Source organism: Carettochelys insculpta, chromosome 29, assembly GCF_033958435.1.
Source record: "Carettochelys insculpta isolate YL-2023 chromosome 29, ASM3395843v1, whole genome shotgun sequence".
Taxonomy (NCBI): Eukaryota; Metazoa; Chordata; order Testudines; family Carettochelyidae; genus Carettochelys; species Carettochelys insculpta.
Window position 1 is genome coordinate 5,039,674 of NC_134165.1, and position 21,554 is coordinate 5,061,227.

At 62.0% G+C, this 21,554-nt stretch overlaps 1 protein-coding gene across 2 annotated transcripts in view; it reads right to left on the minus strand.

Annotated features, from left to right (window-relative positions):
• Positions 1-4,205: 4,205 nt before the first annotated feature.
• Positions 4,206-21,554, minus strand: part of ADGRL1 (adhesion G protein-coupled receptor L1) — a 106,670-nt gene continuing 89,321 nt past the window's right edge. Inside the window, exons 16-23 of one of the 2 annotated variants that reach the window (XM_074979638.1) lie at positions 16,008-16,074; positions 15,361-15,452; positions 14,946-15,114; positions 13,986-14,114; positions 13,135-13,231; positions 9,456-9,584; positions 9,032-9,049; positions 4,206-6,628 (exon numbers count right to left, since the gene is read on the minus strand). In XM_074979638.1, coding sequence (XP_074835739.1) covers positions 5,829-6,628; positions 9,032-9,049; positions 9,456-9,584; positions 13,135-13,231; positions 13,986-14,114; positions 14,946-15,114; positions 15,361-15,452; positions 16,008-16,074 — 1,501 coding nt within the window. In that variant the 3' untranslated portion in view covers positions 4,206-5,828. Of the gene's footprint in view, positions 6,629-9,000; positions 9,050-9,455; positions 9,585-13,134; positions 13,232-13,985; positions 14,115-14,945; positions 15,115-15,360; positions 15,453-16,007; positions 16,075-21,554 lie in introns of both variants that reach the window. The other variant, XM_074979639.1, reaches the window with a different exon arrangement.

Sequence of the window (21,554 nt, forward strand, 5' to 3'; positions counted from 1 at the left end):
GACACCTGCATCCCCCTCCCCTGCTAACCCCCCCTGCACTGAGGAACACCTGCACCCCCCTCCCCCGCTAACCCCCCCTGCACTGAGGAACACCTGCACCCCCCTCCCCCGCTAGCCACCAGCACAGAGGCACAACTGTAACCCCCTGCAATATGCCCACCAAGAGACCCCCCTGGACTCCTCAGCACAAGACCCAACCGCAGCCCACCGCATGCCGCACACCCACGCTGGGACCTCCCTCCCTGCACGGAGACACGCCCACACCGCCAATACCCCAACCCAGGGAAATGCCCTGCACAGAAACACGCCCGCACCCCCAATACCCCAACCCAGGGAAATGCCCTGTACAGAGACACGCCCGCACCCCCGATACCCCAACCCAGGGAAATGCCCTGTACAGAGACACGCCCGCACCCCCGATACCCCAACCCAGGGAAATGCCCTGTACAGAGACACGCCCGCACCCCCGATACCCCAACCCCGTGAAATGCCCTGTCTGGAGACACGCCCACACCCCCCGTTACCCCAAGCCAGGGAAATGCCCTGCACAGAGACACGCCCGCACCCCCCAATACCCCAACCCAGGGAAATGCCCTGTCTGGAGACACGCCCACACCCCCTGATACCCCAAGCCAGGGAAATGCCCTGCACAGAGACATGCCCACACCCCCGATACCCCAACCCAGGGAAATGCCCTGTACGGAGACACGCCCACACCCCCCGATACCCCAACCCAGGGAAATGCCCTGTACGGAGACACGCCCGCACCCCCGATACCCCAACCCAGGGAAATGCCCTGTACGGAGACACGCCCACACCCCCCGATACCCCAACCCAGGGAAATGCCCTGTACAGAGACACGCCCGCACCCCCGATACCCCAACCCAGGGAAATGCCCTGTACGGAGACACGCCCACACCCCCCGATACCCCAACCCAGGGAAATGCTCTGTCTGGAGACACACCCACACCCCCCGATACCCCAACCCAGGGAAATGCCCTGTACGGAGACACGCCTGCACTCCCCGATACCCCAACCCAGGGAAATGCCCTGTCTGGAGACACGCCTGCACCCCCCGATACCCCAACCCAGGGAAATGCCCTGTCTGGAGACACGCCTGCACCCCCCGATACCCCAACCCAGGGAAATGCCCTGCACAGAGACACGCCCGCACCCCCGATACCCCAACCCAGGGAAATGCCCTGCACAGAGACACGCCCGCACCCCCGATACCCCAACCCCGTGAAATGCCCTGTACAGAGACACGCCCACACACCCCCAATACCCCAACCCAGGGAAATGCCCTGTACAGACACACGCCCGCACCCCCCGATACCCCAACCCAGGGAAATGCCCTGTACGGAGACACGCCCACACCCCCCGATATCCCAGCCCCGTGAAATGCCCTGTACAGAGACACGCCTGCACCCCCCGATACCCCAACCCAGGGAAATGCCCTGTACGGAGACACGCCTGTTCCCCCTGAACTCCCCGCACCTGGGATCCCTCCCACATGGAGACCTGACTGCCCCCTGGTTGTAAGCCCCTCCTTCTCCCCCCCATAATGTCCCAGCCCCAGCAGTCCCCCTGTGACACACCAGCCCCCGGATGCCGCACACCGAGACACAACAGTGGCTTTGGGCCTGGGGTTGCTGGCCAGAGCCTAGGAGGGGCCCCCACTGCACTGTCCCAGCTCCATTATCAGCTGTCAGCGCCGGGGTGGAGGAAGGGAGTGGGCAGCTCTGGACCCTCCGGCCCCAGCAGCCCCTTTGCTCACTGGGCCACAGGTGCTGGCTCTGTGGCTGCCCTGCACTTCACTCGCCGGGCTGCCGAGGGCCTCCGGTTCCGACCAGCCCCTGCTCTGCCCACCCAGGGGGCCAGCCAGGCCCTGGTGCCGATGGCTCCATCTCTGGCTCTGGGGCTAGCCGGGCTGAAGGGCTGCACCTTGGCTGAAGGCCTGTGAGCCAGGGCAGCCGCTCGCCTGCCACGGGGAGGGAATGAGGCTCTTTGGTTTGCCTAGTTGTTGGGAGCAGGTTTTCCGCGGAAGAATTTCCATCTAACCCCCAAAAGAGGAGGAGCAGAAGTCACCCTGCCCTCCGAACGGCTCCAGCCACTCAGCCAGAAGAGAACAGCAGCCCCCCAAGCCAAACGCACCAGTGACGTGGACGCCAGCCCAGGCCGGCTGCCAGCCAGGCCCTCAGGGAGCCGTCTCAACCCCTGCGCGCCTCCAGAGACACAAAATCACACAGCTCCCATCACCCCCGCCAGCTGCCTTCACCAAGCCTCCGAATGCAACACCCTGCAGGAAAACGAACCTGCTGCTTCGACATCCCCCAGCGTGCCGGAAAGCACCGTCCCCCGGGCTGAGACCAGCTCAGCCCGACCTCATTGTACAGTTCCGAGGAGACGGCGGGGCAGAAATGTCCTATAGCCATATAGGGGAGGTTGCACAGGCCTGGGGTGGAGACCAGACACCAGCCCAGCATCCCACCGGGGGCGGGCTGGGAATGGCTCCCTCCAGTGCAAGGGGAGCTGGAGCTGGTCCCAGGCCAAGGCCAGAATGGGCAGGACAAGCTCTGGGCTCTTACCCCAGCACTGCTAGAGGGCCTGTGAAGAACTCACCCCATTCCACCCCCACAGCTCAGGCTCAGCTGAGCCCTGGGCCCTGGCTGGGCACTGGACAAAAGGGTGAGGTGGGTGTGGGCAGAAAATGAGCTGGGTAAGTCACTGGACGCTGAATAAAACACTCCAGTGCCCTAGAGTAACACACCTGGGGGCTGCATGGACGCGAGCGTGAGTTGCAGCGTTCAAAGCAGCACTTGGGAGGGCTGTGACCTGGCCTACAGCTCCAGTGCAGCCACTGATGCAGCCCTCAGTATCTCAGGAGGCTTTGCAGGCCAGTTTCGCTGCATGCCTCAGCTGTCCTGTTGGCCACAGGGCTTGGGTAGGGAGCGGCCGGCCAACCGGGCAGTGAGTCGTGCTCTAGTGAGGGAGCTGGCAAGGTGGAATGGAGGCAGTGAAGCCCCTGAGTTCCACAGGCACTCAGATCTTAGCGACGGCCCTGGCGGTTGAGGGCTGGTAGCCTCTGCATAGGGGCAAGGGAATGATGGTGGATGGTCCAGCTACCCGCACCCAACCCTAGAGATGGAAAGAGCCTTGGGTCTGGCCAGAGCTGACAGGCAAGGGCAGCACTGAAAATATAGTCCACTTGTCACCTACACCCTTCTGTTCACCCCAGAAGTTCACAGGCCACTCTGAGCTGGAGCCTGAGTTTCCCCATTGCCTCAAGCTCCTTGGGCCACATCTCCAGCCAGGTAACAGTAAGCATAGCTACATAGACACCAATGGAGCAGCATCCATCCATACCAGCTAAGGATCCTGCCTCTTCCATCTAAATCCAAGCTGATGACACCCAAGACTCCGGTGGGTTCACAGGCTAGGCAAAAAGGAACCAGAAAGCAAAACTCTTCCACACACCTTCCCCTTCAACTCGACCCGGTCAAATGCCTTCCAGCCAAGAGGGAGGTAAGTAAATAATCATTGACTTAAAAACCCTGTACACCCAACAGCCCCAGACAGAAAAAAGCAAAATAAACCCCAAACAATTTTCCTAACCTACAGTTACAGCATCTTTGGGTCTTATAGTAATTTGTTTTTACCCACAATTCCACAGTGGCAGTGAGTGAGAAAATGACCGATTTATGTCAAGATGTATGAAAAAAGTACCTTATCCAGCAGGAAAAGGGAATATTGAGAAAGTCACAAAAATGACGCGTTATATGTATATATTACATAAAAATTGTGCCAAAAACAGTTATTTTTTTCTCTTTTTTGTTTTGATTGTAAAAATCCGCTCTTAGTTTTTGTGATCACTCCCCGTCTCTGTCAAAAGTGGAGGGGGGTCTCCTTGTTCCCTTCCTCTGGCCCCCCGAACAGTCAATGGGGCTGGAGCAGAGCTCAGTATATACCTATATGTCTATAGAGATATAGATATATATTTTAAATCCAGGACGCAAACTGTTCCCTGGGACTGCGGTGGATTGGTCATATTTTGTTTTAAATCCCCGTTTCATTTTTCAAGGGATTACTCGATTCCCCTTTTTTGTTTGCTTGAAATTCCATATTTACAGCATTTCAATCTGCATCCCGGCCCGCCTCCCCTGAATTACCTACCCCACCCTGCGCCCTCCCTCCCCAGCGAAATGATGTCTTCATGTGAGATTGGCTCCCATGGTCTCTCTCGGGAAGAAGAGAGAGAGAATTCAGAGTTGTGCTTGAAAAGGGAGAAATTTTTGTTGCTGTTGTTTTGTCCTTTTAAAGAAAGAAAAAAAAGTGCCATTTGGGTTTCTGTAGTTCTCTTGCTCAAAGACGATCCACCCGATTTTGGCGGGGAAAGGATTCAAGTGTCAAAGCGGCCCCAAAAATTCTCCCCACCTTCATCTTGACCCAAACGGGCTTGGACAGCTGCTCCCAGGACTGCTGCACGTCTTCAGAGGCGGAAGTAAAAGCAGAGTAGGAAAACACAGAAGGGGAGAGAGCTGCAGGCGTTTCCAGCTTGCCCACTGAGCTGGAGGAAAACGGTGCGCACATTGGGACCGAAGGGGCGGCAGTGGTGGGTGAGAGCAGGGAACACGGCTTCACCGACGGCATTGACGGCCCAGGAAGCACCTCGCTGCTTCCGCCACCAGCTGCCAGAGCAGTGGGTGAGGTGTGTTTGATTTCCACACCAGGGTGGGGGCAGGGGCGCCACACCGCAAAGGAAAACAAAATCCCAGCTCAAAGCTGGCCACCTCAAGGCCTCTTCCTCCTCCCCTGGAAGGAACGTTGGGCCTCGGCCATGCCTGATGCTGAGGGGGCTTTGGAGAGGAAAGAAAACGCCCCTCTCCCTGGTCTGCTGCAGACTTTGCTGACGGCTTGGCATAAAAAAGAACTGAACTGAAAACCCTGTTAACGGATGACTTTAAGAGTCCCTGCCCCACTGTGCCTCAGTTTCCTCAGCTGACAAATACTGGCAGGCCAGCACCGGATTCAACATCGTTTCTATCCAGACCCAAAGTAACCCCACCCCCACCTCTCACGCTAGATATAGCTCTCTCTTTATAGCTCTCTATATATCTATACATATACATTTATATTTTTTTGGCCAAGTTCCTACAGAAGAAAGCGGAGGCTAGAGGAGAATACGCCATCTGCCCCTTTCTCTCCTGATCGATCAGATCCCAGTTTGACATTGCCAAGGTGCACATGTGGCGGAGCAGAGATGGTTTCCACCTAGGTGCCGGTGTGAGTATGGGGGGCCTGTCCTCGGGCTCAGAGATGGGCCCAGCCAGCCCCTCCCCTAGGGTTTTGATCTGGTTGTTGAGACACCTTGGAAAGCAAATGGCTTTCCCTGCTCCTCCTCCCACAATGCGAACATGAAAACACAAAACACAGCTGGAGCGGGACGACCTTAAAGACTAACCGAAGCGAGATCCTGCTGTCCGGCCGGCCTGTCGTCTTCTCCTTCCCAGTCCTCCTTCCTTTCCTTCCCCAACAAAAGCTGGAAGACCCCATTCTCACCCTCCCGGCTGCCCCAGGTGGGCAGGTGGAAGAGCCCATCCGGCCCCCTTCCGGCGGAGATCAGGGCCAGCTCTTCCCGGCACATCTCCTCCTTCCTCTGTCCTGTGTCCTGCAGCTGCCCCCCGCCCCCGTCTCGCACTCCGCACCCCAGGGCAAAAAATTAAAAACTCCAGGCCGGGGCCTAGTGGGAGGGGCTCCTTTTGGCGAAGGTGGGATGAGGTGGGGGAGAGGCAGCAGCTCGGGGTGGCTCCTCAGTCCGCTCCTGGCCTTCAGAGGCTGGTGACCAGCTGCATCTGACCATCTCCCTCCGGCACTGGGCCCTCTAAGCCGGCTTGGACCAAGTAGCCGTCAGTGCTAGGTCTCCGGACCTGGTAGTAGGCTTGGAGCTGGCTGTGGGGCACCAAGGTGGGCCGGTTGGTGTAGTAGATTTCATTGATGGCTTGGGCGTGCGGGAGGGTCTCCCCAGCCACCTCGGGGCTGCTGTCCGGGTAAGGGGAGTCTCTCAGGTTGGTCATACTGGTGTACAAGGAGTCTCTGTTGGGAGAGGGGGCCTGGCCATCTCCGCCCTCGGTCAGGTCGGCCGTGCAGCTCTCCGACTCCTCCAGGTCGCTCTGGTAGAGGATCGACTGAGCTCTTTGCAGCAGCAGCGGCTCCTCCAGGGCCTTGTACATGAGTTCAATCTCCAGGTTCTCCTCGTGGCCCAGGGCCGGGGCCTCGGGCCCCGCCGCCTCCTCCTCCCCGCCCCCACTGCTGCCGGAGGGGGCGGGCGGCCCCAAGGGGTTGCTGGCCTCGGCTGGGCCCGGCCCCACCGGAGGGGGCACCGGCCCTGCATGGGCCCCCTTGGCCGTGCCGCCGGCCCCGGCGCCCCCCCGCAGGTTGTTGTGCACCAGCTCCGAGATGATCATCTTCTCGAAGGCGGCCGCGTCGCTGAGGTTGCGCCGGCAGTCGGCCATCTTGGCGCCCTCGGCCGGGAAGTCACCACTGCGGAGGGAGTAGCTGTTGTTGAAGTTGCCGTTGAGGGGCAGAGTGTCCATGCCACAGGCGTCCCGGCTGTTGTTCAGGGGGTGCTCTGCCGGGGGACGGGGTGGGGGAGAGAGAGAGGCGGGGTTAGTGGGGGGGCGGGCCCAGGGCATTCCGGAAGGGCAGCGGGGACCAAGATTGGGCCAGAGAGGTGTCCTTTGCAGGGGAGCGGCGGAGGGTGTGCGTGGGCGGGGTTTGTGCAAGCGCCAATCAGTGACGTCGGCTGGGGGGGTTGGACCAGCTGCACAATCAGGTTGCCAAAAGCCCCGACTCCTGGGAAACAACAGCCAATTGCAGCAGCTGCCATGGGGTGGAGGGGGCAGGAGGTGGCGTAAACTGGGGGCTCGGTGGGGCCGTCCCACCCCAGCCCCACACCTCCGCCATGGGCAGGCGTTCGGCCCAGCGCTCCCAGGCAGCGTCTGAGCCGAGGGACTCAGCTCCCGGTGCCATGGGGACGGGCCAGGACCGGCTCTTCGGCCAGATGCAGGAGCTGCTTTGGCCGCGGCTTCTGACGGGGAGCACAAGCTGGCCAGATGCAGAGCCCTGCTCCCTGGCGGGGCGGGGGGCTGACCTCCCAGCCCAGTCCCAGGTGCATCTGCAACACGGACCCTGCCACCCCCACCCCCAGGCTGCCACCACCGCCTGTGAGTGTCAGAGACAGCAGCTTCCCCACCCCCGCCAGCTCCAGCCCCAAAACATGGGCCCCCCCTAGGGACGAGATCTGGGGGACACACTCCAGAGTTAGTGGGCCCCACCTGCTGACAGCATTTGGCTGCTCAGGCTCATCACCGGCGACAGGGCTGCTCGCGCTGCACTGTCACACAGGGACAGATACGGGACTGACAGACCACAATGGCCCAGCAAGAGGCTGACATGAGACTGTGGGGTCTGTCTGGCTCAGCAGCAGGGACTAGAGGGATTAGGTGTCCCCCCCCCAGGCACTGCAGGAGGGTTTCTGGCCTGTAGTCCCCAGAGATCTGTATGGCTCAGCAGCTGGGCAGGACAGGATGATCTATACAAAAGGTTTAGCAGGAGGGTGTTACCGGCCTATAGTGACCAGGGCTCCGTATGGCTCAGCAGGAGGGCCATATAGGACTGTAGGAACCAGGGCTCTGGCTGACTGAGCAGAAGGGCAATACTAGACCAGTGACCATATGGCTCAGGGGGAGGGCCATACGGGACAATAGTGACCAGGGGTCTGTCTGGCTCAGCAGCTGGGCAGGACAGGCTGATATACACAAAAGGTCTGTATCACTCAGCAGGAGGCGTTACCGGCCTGTGGTGACCAGGGCTCCATATGGCTCAGCAGGAGGGCCATATAGGACTATAGGGACCGGGCTCTGTCTGGCTCAGCATGAAGGCAACACTAGAGCACAGTGACCATATGGCTCAGAGGGAGGGGCCTTACAAGCCAATAGTGACCAGGGCTACGTCTACACGTGCACGCGACATCGAAATAGGCTATTTCGATGAATAACGTCTACACGTCCTCCAGGGCTGGCAACGTCGACGTTGGGCAGCACCACATCGAAATAGGCGCTGCGAGGGAACGTCTACACGCCAAAGTAGCACACATCGAAATAAGGTGCCAGGCACAGCTGCAGACAGGGTCACAGGGCGGACTCAACAGCCAGCCGCTCCCTTAAAGGGCCCCTCCCAGACACACTTGCACTAAACAACACAAGATCCACAGAGCTGACAACTGGTTGCAGACCCTGTGCATGCAGCATGGATCCCCAGCTGCCGCCGCAGCAGCAGCCAGGAGCCCTGGGCTAAGGGCTGCTGCACACGATGACCACAGAGCCCCGCAGGGGCTGGAGAGAGAGCGTCTCTCAACCCCTCAGCTGATGGCCGCCATGGCGGACCCCGCTATTTCGATGTTGCGGGACGCGGATCGTCTACACGTGCCCTACTTCGACGTTGAACATCGAAGTAGGGCGCTATTCCCATCCCCTCATGGGGTTAGCGACTTCGACGTCTCACCGCCTAACGTCGATTTCAACTTCGAAATAGCGCCCGACGCGTGTAGCCGTGACAGGCGCTATTTCGAAGTTGGCGCCGCTACTCCGAAGTAGCCGGCACGTGTAGACGCGGCCCAGGGCTGTGTCTGGCTCAGCAGCAGGGTGAAGTGGGACTCTAGGGCCCCTGGGTACAATTGAGTGCGGCAGGAGGGCGACGGAGACACTGTCCCATCGGGCCATAAGACACGGTCCCAGTGGCAGCTGCTCAGCTCTCGCCCTCGGCTGCCCCGGGTGGTGAATGCAAGAGCCTCACTCGGCTCTCGCCCCGCCTGCCAGCGCTCCTGCCTTGTTCCCCACAGCGCCCCCGCTGGACAGGCCCATCCCCGTGCCTGCACCGTCCTGTCCTGGCTGTGCCCCACCCCCAGCCTGCCAGTCAAACTAGCAATGAAGGAAACATTACTGCGAAATGGAACTGGAAAGGAGGGACGTACTGGACTCTCGGAAGCTCCCTGGAGGTGGCGCCGGCGAGGGGGAGACGAGAGAGAGAAGGTTAGCGGGCAGGGGGCAGCACCCCCAAAGCCAACCCTCACCCCCCACCCCAACACACACTGGGCTTGCTGCTGGGAGCGGCCAGGAGCCCACCCCATAGCCCCTGCTCCCACCCGCCACCGCTCTGAACCCCCTTCTCGGCGGAAGATTTAAAGGGACCCCAACACCCCCCTCCAGGGCTCCTCAAAAATACCACCCCCCCGAGGAAGGTAAATGGGATCCCCAAGAGAGAGAGACCCCTCTGGGGTGTTCCCAGGGCAGGGGGGTCTCGCCTTGGCTCAGGGTGGGGGTGCCAGGTGGGGGGATCTCAGGGTGTCCTCTTTGGGGGGTTGCTCGCGCACTGGGGGAAGATGGGGGGGCCCTTACCTGGGGAGTTGAAGACGGGGGGCGAGGAGGGGTTGAAGCCCACGGACTCAGCGATGAGGGTGTTGTAGGGGCTGGTGCCCCCCCGAGTCTGCAGCACGGGGTTGGTCAGCAGGTGGTTGCCCATGGTCCCTGCAGGGGTAGACGCGTCAGCTCCCCTTCAGGGCACCCACAAGGCCCTGAACTCCGGGGGTACCAGGAGCCTGTCTGCCCTACCGGCGCCCAGCCAACTCCAGCACAGCCAGCGGCACAGGGCTGGCCGGGGGGGCAGGGATCCGGGGCTGCAGGGAGCAGGAGAGGGTGGGGGATGTGGGTTCTCCCCTGGGATCAGGGTGCAGGTGCTGGGGGTGTGGGCGGTGAGTGGGGGGGGTCTCACCTTGGCTCAGGGCAGGTGTGCTGGAGGGGTGGGGGCTACATCAGCTCAGGGCGGAGGTGTGGGGGTGCTGGGTGGGGGGGGTCTCACTTCAGTTCAGGGTGGGGGTGCTGGGCGGGGGTGTCTCACCTCGGTTCAGGGTGGGGGTGTGGGGGCGCTGCGGGGGGTGTCTCACCTCGGTTCAGGGTGGGGGTGCTGGGCGGGGGGTGTCTCACCTCGGTTCAGGGTGGGGGTGTGGGGGCGCTGGGGGCGGTGTCTCACCTCGGTTCAGGGTGGGGGTGTGGGGGCGCTGGGGGGGTCTCACCTTGGCTCAGGGTGGGGGTGCTGGGGGGGGTGTCTCACCTCGGTTCAGGGTGGGGGTGCTGGGCGGGGGGTGTCTCACCTCGGTTCAGGGTGGGGGTGTGGGGGCGCTGGGGGGGGTGTCTCACCTCGGTTCAGGGTGGGGGTGTGGGGGCGCTGGGGGGGTCTCACCTTGGCTCAGGGTGGGGGTGCTGGGGGGGGTGTCTCACCTCGGTTCAGGGTGGGGGTGTGGGGGTGCTGGGCGGGGGTGTCTCACCTCGGTTCAGGGTGGGGGTGTGGGGGCGCTAGGGGGGGGGTCTCACCTCGGTTCAGGGTGGGGGTGTGGGGGCGCTGGGCGGGGGTGTCTCACCTCGGTTCAGGGTGGGGGTGTGGGGGCGCTGGGGGGCGTGTCTCACCTCGGTTCAGGGTGGGGGTGCTGGGCGGGGGTGTCTCACCTCGGTTCAGGGTGGGGGTGTGGGGGCGCTGGGGGGGGTGTCTCACCTCGGTTCAGGGTGGGGGTGCTGGGCGGGGGGTGTCTCACCTCGGTTCAGGGTGGGGGTGTGGGGGCGCTGGGTGTCTCACCTCGGTTCAGGGTGGGGGTGTGGGGGTGCTGGGCGGGGGTGTCTCACCTCGGTTCAGGTTGGGGGTGCTGGGTGGGGGGTGTCTCACCTCGGTTCAGGGTGGGGGTGTGGGGGCGCTGGGGGGGGTGTCTCACCTCGGTTCAGGGTGGGGGTGCTGGGCGGGGGTGTCTCACCTCGGTTCAGGGTGGGGGTGTGGGGGCGCTGGGGGGGTCTCACCTCGGTTCAGGGTGGGGGTGCTGGGCGGGGGGTGTTTCACCTCGGTTCAGGGTGGGGGTGTGGGGGCGCTGGGTGTCTCACCTCGGTTCAGGGTGGGGGTGTGGGGGCGCTGGGCGGGGGTGTCTCACCTCGGTTCAGGGTGGGGGTGTGGGGGCGCTGGGGGGGTCTCACCTTGGTTCAGGGTGGGGGCGCTGGGGGGGGTGTCTCACCTCGGTTCAGGGTGGGGGTGTGGGGGCGCTGGGGGGGGTGTCTCACCTTGGTTCAGGGTGGGGGTGCTGGGTGGGGGGTGTCTCACCTCGGTTCAGGGTGGGGGTGTGGGGGCGCTGGGGGGGGTGTCTCACCTCGGTTCAGGGTGGGGGTGCTGGGCGGGGGTGTCTCACCTCGTTTCAGGGTGGGGGTGTGGGGGCGCTGGGGGGGGTCTCACCTCGGTTCAGGGTGGGGGTGCTGGGTGGGGGGTGTCTCACCTCGGTTCAGGGTGGGGGTGTGGGGGCGCTGGGTGTCTCACCTCGGTTCAGGGGGGGGTGTGGGGGCGCTGGGGGGGGTGTCTCACCTCGGTTCAGGGTGGGGGTGTGGGGGCGCTGGGGGTGTCTCACCTCGGTTCAGGGTGGGGGTGTGGGGGCACTGGGGGGGTCTCACCTTGGTTCAGGGTGGGGGTGCTGGGGGGGGTGTCTCACCTCAGTTCAGGGTGGGGGTGTGGGGGCGATGGGGGTGTCTCACCTCGGTTCAGGGTGGGGGCGCTGGGGGGGTCTCACCTCGGTTCAGGGTGGGGGTGTGGGGGCGCTAGGGGGGGTGTCTCACCTCGGTTCAGGGTGGGGGTGCTGGGCGGGGGGTGTCTCACCTCGGTTCAGGGTGGGGGTGTGGGGGCGCTGGGGAGGGTGTCTCACCTCGGTTCAGGGTGGGGGTGCTGGGGGGGGTGTCTCACCTCGGCTCAGGGTGGGGGTTTGGGGGCGATGGGGGTGTCTCACCTCGGTTCAGGGTGGGGGTGTGGGGGCGCTGGGCGGGGGTGTCTCACCTCGGTTCAGGGTGGGGGTGTGGGGGCGCTGGGGGGGTCTCACCTCGGTTCAGGGTGGGGGTGTGGGGGCGCTGGGGGGGGTGTCTCACCTCGGTTCAGGGTGGGGGTGCTGGGCGGGGGGTGTCTCACCTCGGTTCAGGGTGGGGGTGTGGGGGCGCTGGGGGGGTGTCTCACCTCGGTTCAGGGTGGGGGTGGTGGGCGGGGGTGTCTCACCTCGGTTCAGGGTGGGGGTGTGGGGGCGCTGGGGGGGGTGTCTCACCTCGGTTCAGGGTGGGGGCACTGGGTGGGGGGTGTCTCACCTCGGTTCAGGGTGGGGGTGTGGGGGTGCTGGGGGGGTGTCTCACCTCGGTTCAGGGTGGGGGTGCTGGGCGGGGGGTGTCTCACCTCGGTTCAGGGTGGGGGTGTGGGGGCGCTGGGGGGGTGTCTCACCTCGGTTCAGGGTGGGGGTGTGGGGGCGCTGGGGGTGTCTCACCTCGGTTCAGGGTGGGGGTGCTGGGGGGGTGTCTCACCTCGGTTCAGGGTGGGGGTGTGGGGGCGCTGGGCGGGGGTGTCTCACCTCGGTTCAGGGTGGGGGTGCTGGGGGGGGTGTCTCACCTCGGTTCAGGGTGGGGGTGTGGGGGCGCTGGGCGGGGGTGTCTCACCTCGGTTCAGGGTGGGGGCGCTGGGGGGCGTGTCTCACCTCGGTTCAGGGTGGGGGTGCTGGGCGGGGGGTGTCTCACCTCGGTTCAGGGTGGGGGTGTGGGGGTGCTGGGGGGGGTCTCACCTCGGTTCAGGGTGGGGGTGCTGGGGGGGGTGTCTCACCTCGGTTCAGGGTGGGGGTGTGGGGGCGCTGGGCGGGGGTGTCTCACCTTGGTTCAGGGTGGGGGTGTGGGGGCGCTGGGGGGGGTGTCTCACCTCGGTTCAGGGTGGGGGTGTGGGGGCGCTGGGGGGGTCTCACCTTGGTTCAGGGTGCGGGTGCTGGGGGGGTGTCTCACCTCGGTTCAGGGTGGGGGTGTGGGGGCGTTGGGGGGGTCTCACCTTGGTTCAGGGTGGGGGTGCTGGGGGGCGTGTCTCACCTCGGTTCAGGGTGGGGGTGTGGGGGCGCTGGGGGGGTCTCACCTCGGTTCAGGGTGGGGGCGCTGGGGGGGGTGTCTCACCTCGGTTCAGGGTGGGGGTGTGGGGGTGCTGGGGTGTCTCACCTCGGTTCAGGGTGGGGGTGTGGGGGTGCTGGGGGGGTCTCACCTCGGTTCAGGGTCGGGGTGCTGTTGATGTCCCCAGCCATGAAGCTTGACTCAGTCTGTTTCCGGACGGTGTCGTTCCACATTCTCCGGATCCGACTCTGTGAGACACGGGGGGGGCTCAGACACTGCCATCCTGACGTCCCCCACCCTGCCCCTCCCACAGCGAGGCATCTGCCTGTCTGTCTGTCTGTCTGTCCATCTGCAGCCCTAAGTGAGCGCTGAGCTCTGCCTCCTTCCCCCCACCCATTCCCAGACCTCGGTCAGGGTCTGTCCGTCTGTCCCAGCCCTAGGAGAGGGCTCTGCATGTCTGTCCCCATTTGTCCTCTCACTCTGACCCCACCCCCAGCTCAAACGGGGACAGATACCGGTGAGGGGGAGCCCTGGGCAGAGACACCCCCACCAGCTCAGCTTGAGGGGCACCCCCAGCTCTGCCGGTGCCCCTCACGCCCGCCCCCGGCCCCATACCTGGGAATGGTTCTCTCCCCCACACCTGCACCCACGGGGGCTCTGCCCCCCACACCCACACGCAGGGGGGCCTGTTCCCCACACCCGCACGCAGGGGGGCTCTGCCCCCCACACCCGCACGCAGGGGGGCCTGTTCCCCACACCCGCACGCAGGGGGGCTCTGTCCCCCACACCCGCATGCAGGGGGGCCTGTCCCCCACATCCGCACGCAGGGGGGCTCTGTCCCCCACACCCGCATGCAGGGGGGCCTGTCCCCCACACCCGCACCCACGGGGGCTCTGTCCCCCACACCTGCACCCACAGGGGCTCTGTCCCCCACACCTGCATGCAGGGGGGCCTGTCCCCCACACCTGCACCCACGGGGGCTCTGTCTCTCCCTCTGTGTACCTGCGTGCCCGTGTAGTAGCGGTTGTTGCTCCGAATGGCTGAAGTCTTGAGGGAGCCGAGGGTGGCCCCTGGGGGGCTGCGCAGGCAGCAGGACGCATGGCGCAGGCATTTACTGAACTCCCTGTGCACCTGGGGGGGGAATGGGTCAGCGCCATGGGGGGAGACCCTGGTGAGCTCAGCCTGAGCAACCCCAGCCCTGCCGCTGCCCACAACCCCCACAGCCCCCCAGCCCCCCGGCGCCCCCAGCCCTGCCACTGCCCACAACCCCAACAGCCCCCACTACCCCCCAGTGCCCCCAGTCCTGCCGCTGCCCCTCACTCCCGCCCCACAACCCCCACAGCCCCCCCGGCGCCCCCAGCCCTGCTGCTGCCCCTCACTCCCACCCCACAGCCCCACTAACCCCCGGCGCCCTCAACCCTGCCAGTGCCCCTCACTCCCACCCCACAGCCCCACTAACCCCTGGCACCCCCAGCCCTGCTGCTGCCCACAACCCCACAGCCCCACAGCCCTACAGCCCCCCGGTGCCCCCAGCCCCGCCGCTGCCCACAACCCCCACAAGCCCACAGCCCCCCGGCGCCCCCAGCCCCGCCGCTGCCCACAACCCCCACAAGCCCACAGCCCCCCGGCCCCCCCGCTACCCACAACCCCCACAAGCCCACAGCCCCCGGGGCCCCCAGCCCCGCCGCTGCCCACAACCCCCACAACCCCACAGCCCCCCTGGCGCCCCCAGCCCCGCCTCTGCCCCTCACTGCCGCTTCACAGCCCTGTTACCTCCTGGCTCTCCCAGCCCTGCTGGTGCCCGTCACTCCCGCCCCACAGCCCCGCTACCCCCCTGGCGCCCCCAACCCTGCCAGTGCCCTTCACTCCCATCCCACAGCCCTGCTATCCCCCTGGCTATCCCAGCCCTGCCGGTGCCCCTCGCTCCCGCCCCACAGCCCCCCCAGCCCCGCTGTGCCTGACCTTCTTCTGCAGGGCGCAGTGGAAGACAAAGATGAACATGCCCTGGAAGGCGTTGAAGGTGGTGAAAAGATAGGCCATGACGATGGACTCCTTGTTGATGAAGAGGAGGCCGAAGGCCCAGGTGAGTCCCAAAAGGAAGAGGAGGGCGATGGCACCGAGCGCCCAGGACCTGCAGGGGAGAGCCATGGTTACCCAGGGCATCCTCCCCTCGCTTCATCTGGCGCTGAGATGCGGCCTCCTCTGGGGGGCGGCCAGGGCTGTTCACACAGGGACCGCTCGCCCGGTGCTGAGATGCGGCCACCTCTGGGGCGGAGCGGGGCCAGCAGTGCCTGTCCGGCTGGGGCTGGGGCTGGGGCTGGGGCTGGGGCTGGGGCTGGGGCCGGGGCAGGGTCTCCCCAGTGCCTGCCTCACTCACTTGATGTTGTCCAGGCGGCTGGAGTCGGGCTTGAGCACGGCTGTGCTGCGGCTCATCTTGTGCAGTGTGATCATGAGGAAGAGCAGGTTGACCTGGGGGGCGGGAGGGGAGACTTGAGACCCCAGTTCTACAACAGACCCACCCCCGGCCCCTCCCCCACCGCTTGCACTGGCCCCACCCCTACCCCCACCCCCCTGGGCGGGGCCGTCTCTGCCTCTCCCCCCACGACCCGTCTGCCCCCCATTGGCAGGGGCTGTAGGAGGGTTTTGTGGCTGTTTCTCTGCGGCCGTGGCTATGAGCCAGGACACACCTCCAATGGCCCCTTATTCCCCTTTGGGGGTAGGGGATTCTGTGGGGCTCTCACCAGGGCCAGCTCGGAGCTCGGCCAAAGAGCCAAAGAGCTCTGGGCTGGGCTGGGGTGTTGGGGTCAGACGCAGGGGAGGGGCTGGGACTCCTGGGTTCTACCCCGGCTCTGGGAAGGGAGTGGTGTCTACTGGTTACAGCACGGGGGGCGAGGGGGAGTCAGGAGTCCTGGGTTCTACCCCTGCCTTGGCACTGGGGATGCTGACCCCTTCCCGGGGTGGGAGCTGCCGAAGGCTGGGGCAGCCGCTGGTGAAAGTGGGGCCCCACAGCACCGCCCGACTCACCACGATGATGAAGGAGACAGGGCCGATGAAGCTCCAGATGAAGTAATTGTCCACTCGGAGCCAGCAGCTGTGGGAACAGAGCGGTGGAGCAGCGTCAGCTAGAGGCTGCTGCCCCTCAGCCCTCTGGGGCTGCCCCAGGAGCCTGGAAACTGCGAAGTCACCCCCCACTGCCCTGGGGCACAAGGCCTGCTCCGGCTTCCTCCCCACGCTCCGGCTCTCATGCCAGCTCAATGCCAGTGCCCAACGCTGCCTAGGCTGGAGGTGGGCAGGGCTGGACTCTCACAGGTGAAGCCTCGTTGGACGCAACCCCTTAAACCAGGTAGATTTGCAGCTCAATGTATCTGTTACGGTGCTTTCGGCTCACTAAGCAGGGCGATGCGCCTGAGCTACCTGAATTTGTCTCAGCAAGTTACAGCTCCGCGTGCGTCTCTTCAGACTTGTGCTCCTGTACGATGTTAGGAAATGATGAATTTGACGCATTTCTTATTGACCGGCAGCGTTGCCGGGTTGGGATTTGGGCCAGGCTGGGCTGGGCTGGACTGGAAAGGGGAATTCAGCTGACAGGACACAATTTTTAAAAAGCTTTTCATGACGTCGTTAATTAAAACTCCCTTCAAAGTTCTAGGGAAACCAGCGAATTTCTCAAGCCAGGTTTGCAGTGAGACCCCAGCGGTTTAGGAACCGAAAGGAGCAGCATCCGGCATGAGCGGCTGGGAGGGATTGTTGCTGGTCTCCCTGGGTAGGTCTATGCAGCACAGGTATTTCCAAGTAACGATCCTCATGCCTATGTAATGCAGCCGCTATTTCGCAAGAGGGGCTCTGCCGACAGGGAACTGGGGCTATTTTCACAATAAGCCAGCCTGCGCCCGAGGGCTCTGTTACGAAATAGGCTTTGCATGTCTGGACACTCTGGGTTGAAAGAGCCAAGGCCTATTTCGAAACGCATCTCAGGTGCAGCAGCCTTAGTTCGCAATAACCTCTTCCGGAATAGCTCCTCTCATTGGTGAATTGGACGCATTTGCTGTCCACTCCATGGCAGACCTGTGTGCTTGCCACATACACCAGTGCTGGAAGCTCTTTCCCCAACAGGACCAAGTTCTGGTGCCCTCTGGGGTGGTGCCCACATGGCGCAGTACAGGGTACCCCGGCCTTTTCTCACCCTCAGTTCCTGCTTGCCAGAAACGCCAACAATGAGGACTAAGGGCGGGATGTGGAATGGACGAGAGCAACACATCTTGAAGAACAGCAGGTATGGAACAGGTCTCTGTCTTCTTCGCGTGCTCGCTCATGTCCATGCCACGGTAGGCGACGCCAGGCTGTTCCAGTGAAGGCGGGTAGGAGTTCACGCCCACGTAGATTCACAGCCCAGTGCTGTGAGCAGCCTGCTGGGATAGGAACCTGCGGACAGGGAACCACATCCTGGCTCTACATATGCCCTAGCTCAGGAAGTGTGCCAGGAAGGCTGCCCAAGACACCTGTGCTAACCATTGGTTATGCTGGTTGTGGGGAACCTTTAACGGCTCATAACAGGGTTTTCTGAAAGAGCTGATCCAGTCAGAAATGCTCTGCAAAGAAGCCTGGAGGCCCTTTGTCCTATCCGCTGTAGGGATGAAAAGCTGGGCTGATTCACCAGGAGGCCTGGCACAATCCCAGCCCTCCAGACGTCCAACACATACAGTCGCTGTTCCTCAGCAGTCTGGTGCCGCCTGGGATAGAACTCTGGCCAGATTATGTCCCGGGTCACACAGGGGGAAGAGATCAGCTTCGGCGGAAAGGCTGGATGGGGCCGCAGCTGGACCCCAGCTTTAGAAAAAGTTTGCGTGGAAGTTCTGAGGTCAAGGCCTCAGTCTCCGAGACCTGTCATGCCGACGTCAAGCCACTAGGAAAGCAACCATCCAGTACAGGTGGGAAGTGGAGCAGGGGACTAGTGACTTGAAGGGTGGGGAGGTTAGCTTGGACGGGACCAGGTGAAGGTCCCACTGTGGGATGGCAGCCCGTACTTGTGGGTAAAGTGTCTCAAGGCCGCTCTGATTTTCTTGTCATGGGAAAACCCCGCCTGCTCCTGGGCTGGCTGGTGGAACGTGGATACGGCTGCCAGGTGCACACCGATGGAAGAGGGTGCCAGCCTTGGTTCCTGAGGTACAGCAGATAATCTAAGACTACCTGCAGAGGAGATCGCAAAGGGGAAATGCCGTGTTCAGACAGCCAATATCCAAACCTCAGCCACTTGGCCAGGCAAGTCAGGCTAATGGATGCCTTCCTGCTTGCCCAGAGGACTTGTCTGACTTCCTCTGAGCCCGTGTGTTCCCTGGGTATAGCCACAGAGCAGCCGTGTCCAGAGGTGGAGAGACTCGAGACTGGGGTGCGGGGACAGTCACCTGCGCTCTTGTGACAGAAGATCCAGTCAGTTGGGAAGGGGGCCTGGGAGGGGCCACTGACCGGCTTGTGAGCACGCCAAACCGATGCTGGTGAGGTCTTGCAGGTTGATCATGGAGACCTCTGCTTTGTCCCCCAGGTCTATACCAGGACTCTGCTGATAAGAGCAAGTGGGGTGTCTGCATGCATCAGAGCCCCAGCCACGACAGGAGAAAGGGAGCCCTTGACGAGGCCTCGCCGGGCTGGAAACCACTGGCTCTTTCTGCTTTGTCTGATGGAGAAGAGCTCAGCTCGGTGAGACCCCACCACTGGAAGATCATGCAGGTGGCCTCTGGGTGGAGCAGCCACTTGTGGTGAGAGGAGGAGTCCCTGCTGAACCGATCTGCTAGTTTATTCCACGCGCCAAGGGGATGGCACGCGTCCAGCTCGGTGTCGTGGTCTCTGCAGCAGTCCCAGAGATGGAGCGCCTCATGGCAGAGGGCCAACGAATGGGCTTCCCTTGCTGGTGATGTGAAACACAGAGGCTGAGTTGTCTGGGAGGAAGTGAGGCAGGAAGACCCCACGCATGACACATACCACTCTGAGCTCCCTGACATTTTTGCAATGGCATTTCCTCCAGAGACCACATCCCTCGGGTCCAGAGATCTCTGATGTGCACGATCCAACTGAAATTCAAGGCATCCTACATCAGCTCTGTGGAAGGCGATGGGTTGACAAAGAGAGCTGCCCCCAGGACCTTCCTGCACTCTGGCCACCAGGGCCGCCAGGTACATACTGCCGGGGAATGGTGACAATTTTTGCAGGTGATCTTTGAACCAGGAAGAAGCCGATGCCAGTCACTGCTGCGAGGGTCCCTTGCGGATGAGAGACCACATATGTGCACAACAGTTCTGCAGGAAAGGACATTGGCATTACAGTGGATGAGAAGCTGGGCATGAGTCAACAGTGTGCCCTTATAGCCAGGAAGGCTAATGGCATATTAGGCTGCATGACAAGGAGCGTTTCCAGTAGATCCAGGGGAGTGATTATTTCCCTTCATTTGACACTGGTGAGGCCACAGCCGGAATATTGTGTCCAATTCTGTCTTCCCACATTACAGAAAGGATGTGGACGCATTGGAGAGAGTGCAATGGAGGGCAACAAAAATAATTAGGGGGCTGGAGCGCACGTCTTATGAGGAGAGGCTGAGAGATTTAGGTTTATTTAGTCTACAGAAGAGAAGGGTGAGGGGGGATTTGAGAGCAGCCTTCAACTACCTGAAGCGGGGTTCCAAAGAGGTTGGAGAGAGGCTGTTTTCAGTGGTGACAGATGACAGAATGCGGAGCAGTGGTCTAAAGTTGCAGTGGGGGAGGTCTAGGTTGGATATTAGGAAAAATTATTTCACCAGGAGGGTGGTTGGCTGGTGGTTGTGTTACCTAGAGAGGTGGTGGAATCTTCGTCCCTAGAGGTTTTTAAGTCCTGGCTTGACAAAGCCCTGGCTGGGATGATTTAGTTGGGGTTGGTCCTGCTTTGGGCAGGGGGCTGGACTCGATGACCTCCTGAAGTCCCTTCCAGATTCTGGGATTCTAGGATTCTATGCTGCTGTGTGATCCAGGAGCTGCCGGCCCACCCGGGCTGGAGTCAGTAGGAACACGGACACTTCTGCGACGAGGTCCAACCAGACTCGAAATCTGCCCAGTGGCAGGAAGGCTCTTGCTTGGGTCAAGTCGAGAATGACTCTGATAAACTCTATAGTTTGAACGGGAATTAGCGTGAGATTGTTAGCGCTGGCCAGGAGTCTGAAGGAGCAGCATGTGGCTTGCAGAACCACAGCTTTGCACTGGACTTGTGCCCTGGAGCTGCCTCACTAAGGTATGGGTAGAGCTGGATACCCTGATGTAGGCCGCTACCTCTGCCAGAGACTTGGTAAACACACGGGGTGCTGTAGCCAGGCCAGATGGGAGGATTGCAACCAGGAGTGGGAGAGGACAACTGTAAAACAAAGGAAGTGCCTGTAACCTGGAAAGATCGGCACATGGAAGTACATATGCGTCCTGCAGGTTGAAGGATCCGGGGAGGGAATGATAGAAGATAGGGAGACCAGGCTGAATTGCATGAACAGGAGTGTGGGGAGCACGAGAAGTCATTCTTCCACTCGACTCTGCACCGTTTAGGCCTCAGCTGGAGTATTGTGTCCAGTTCCGGGCACCACATTTCAAGAAAGATGTGGAGAAACTGGAGAAGGTCCAGAGCAGAGCAACGAGAATAATCAAAGGGCTAGAGAACATGAGCCTTTGGGATTAGGAGATAGCGAGAACAGAGCCCCTGATCCAATGCTTGGTCAGAATCTCCTCCTCCGCCCCTTGTTGTACCAGCCCCTGACCCTCCCACACAAGGATCAAGATAGTAAGGGCTTTGAGGGCACAAAGTATTTCTGCTCAGTCCTTTTAGAAACAGGGGGCAAGGAGGAGGGATTTTGCCATGGTGATTTTCAAAGCCGCTTCCTGCTGAGGTGAGGAAGAGCGGGGCTGGTTTATGGGAAGGCCTGGTAAAGGCTCCAAGTAAAATGACAAGACCTTCCAAATGTCCAACGTGCGCAGTCACTGTTCCTCGGACATCTGGTGCAAACTGAGTCAGCTCTCTGGCAAGAATACATCCAGCTTCACATGGAAGGGGAAGGTCTAGGTCGGATATTAAGACAAACAATTTCACTAGGAAGATGAGGAAGCTCTGGACTGCGTTGCCTAGGGAGGTGGTGGAATCTCCACCCTTAGAGATTTTTAAGACCCGGCTTGACAAAGTCCTGGCTGGGAGGATTTAGTTGGGGTTGGTCCGACTTGGAGGAGCGGGTTGGACTAGGTGGCTTCCTGAGGTCTCTACCAACCCTAACCTTCTATGATTCTGTGATCAAAGCCACCCAGACAAGACATCCGCAGCTCTTCTGCAGCAGTCCCCAGGAGAGGATGCCCTTTTCAAGAATTCCTGGTGTGCCTGCACATCGTCTTGTAGCACTGGGTGAGGCAACTCACGATGGCCTTGCCTGGTGATGACAGGCATGATGCTGGTGCTGTCAGCTCTGCCCTGTCTTCCTGATTAGCGGGGCCAGTTGGCATGCGAGATGCTCCTGACTCGGGGGGCTCCTTCCTCTGAGGCTTGCACCTGTTTGGGGGATTAGCTCCTGAGGCCCCCCCT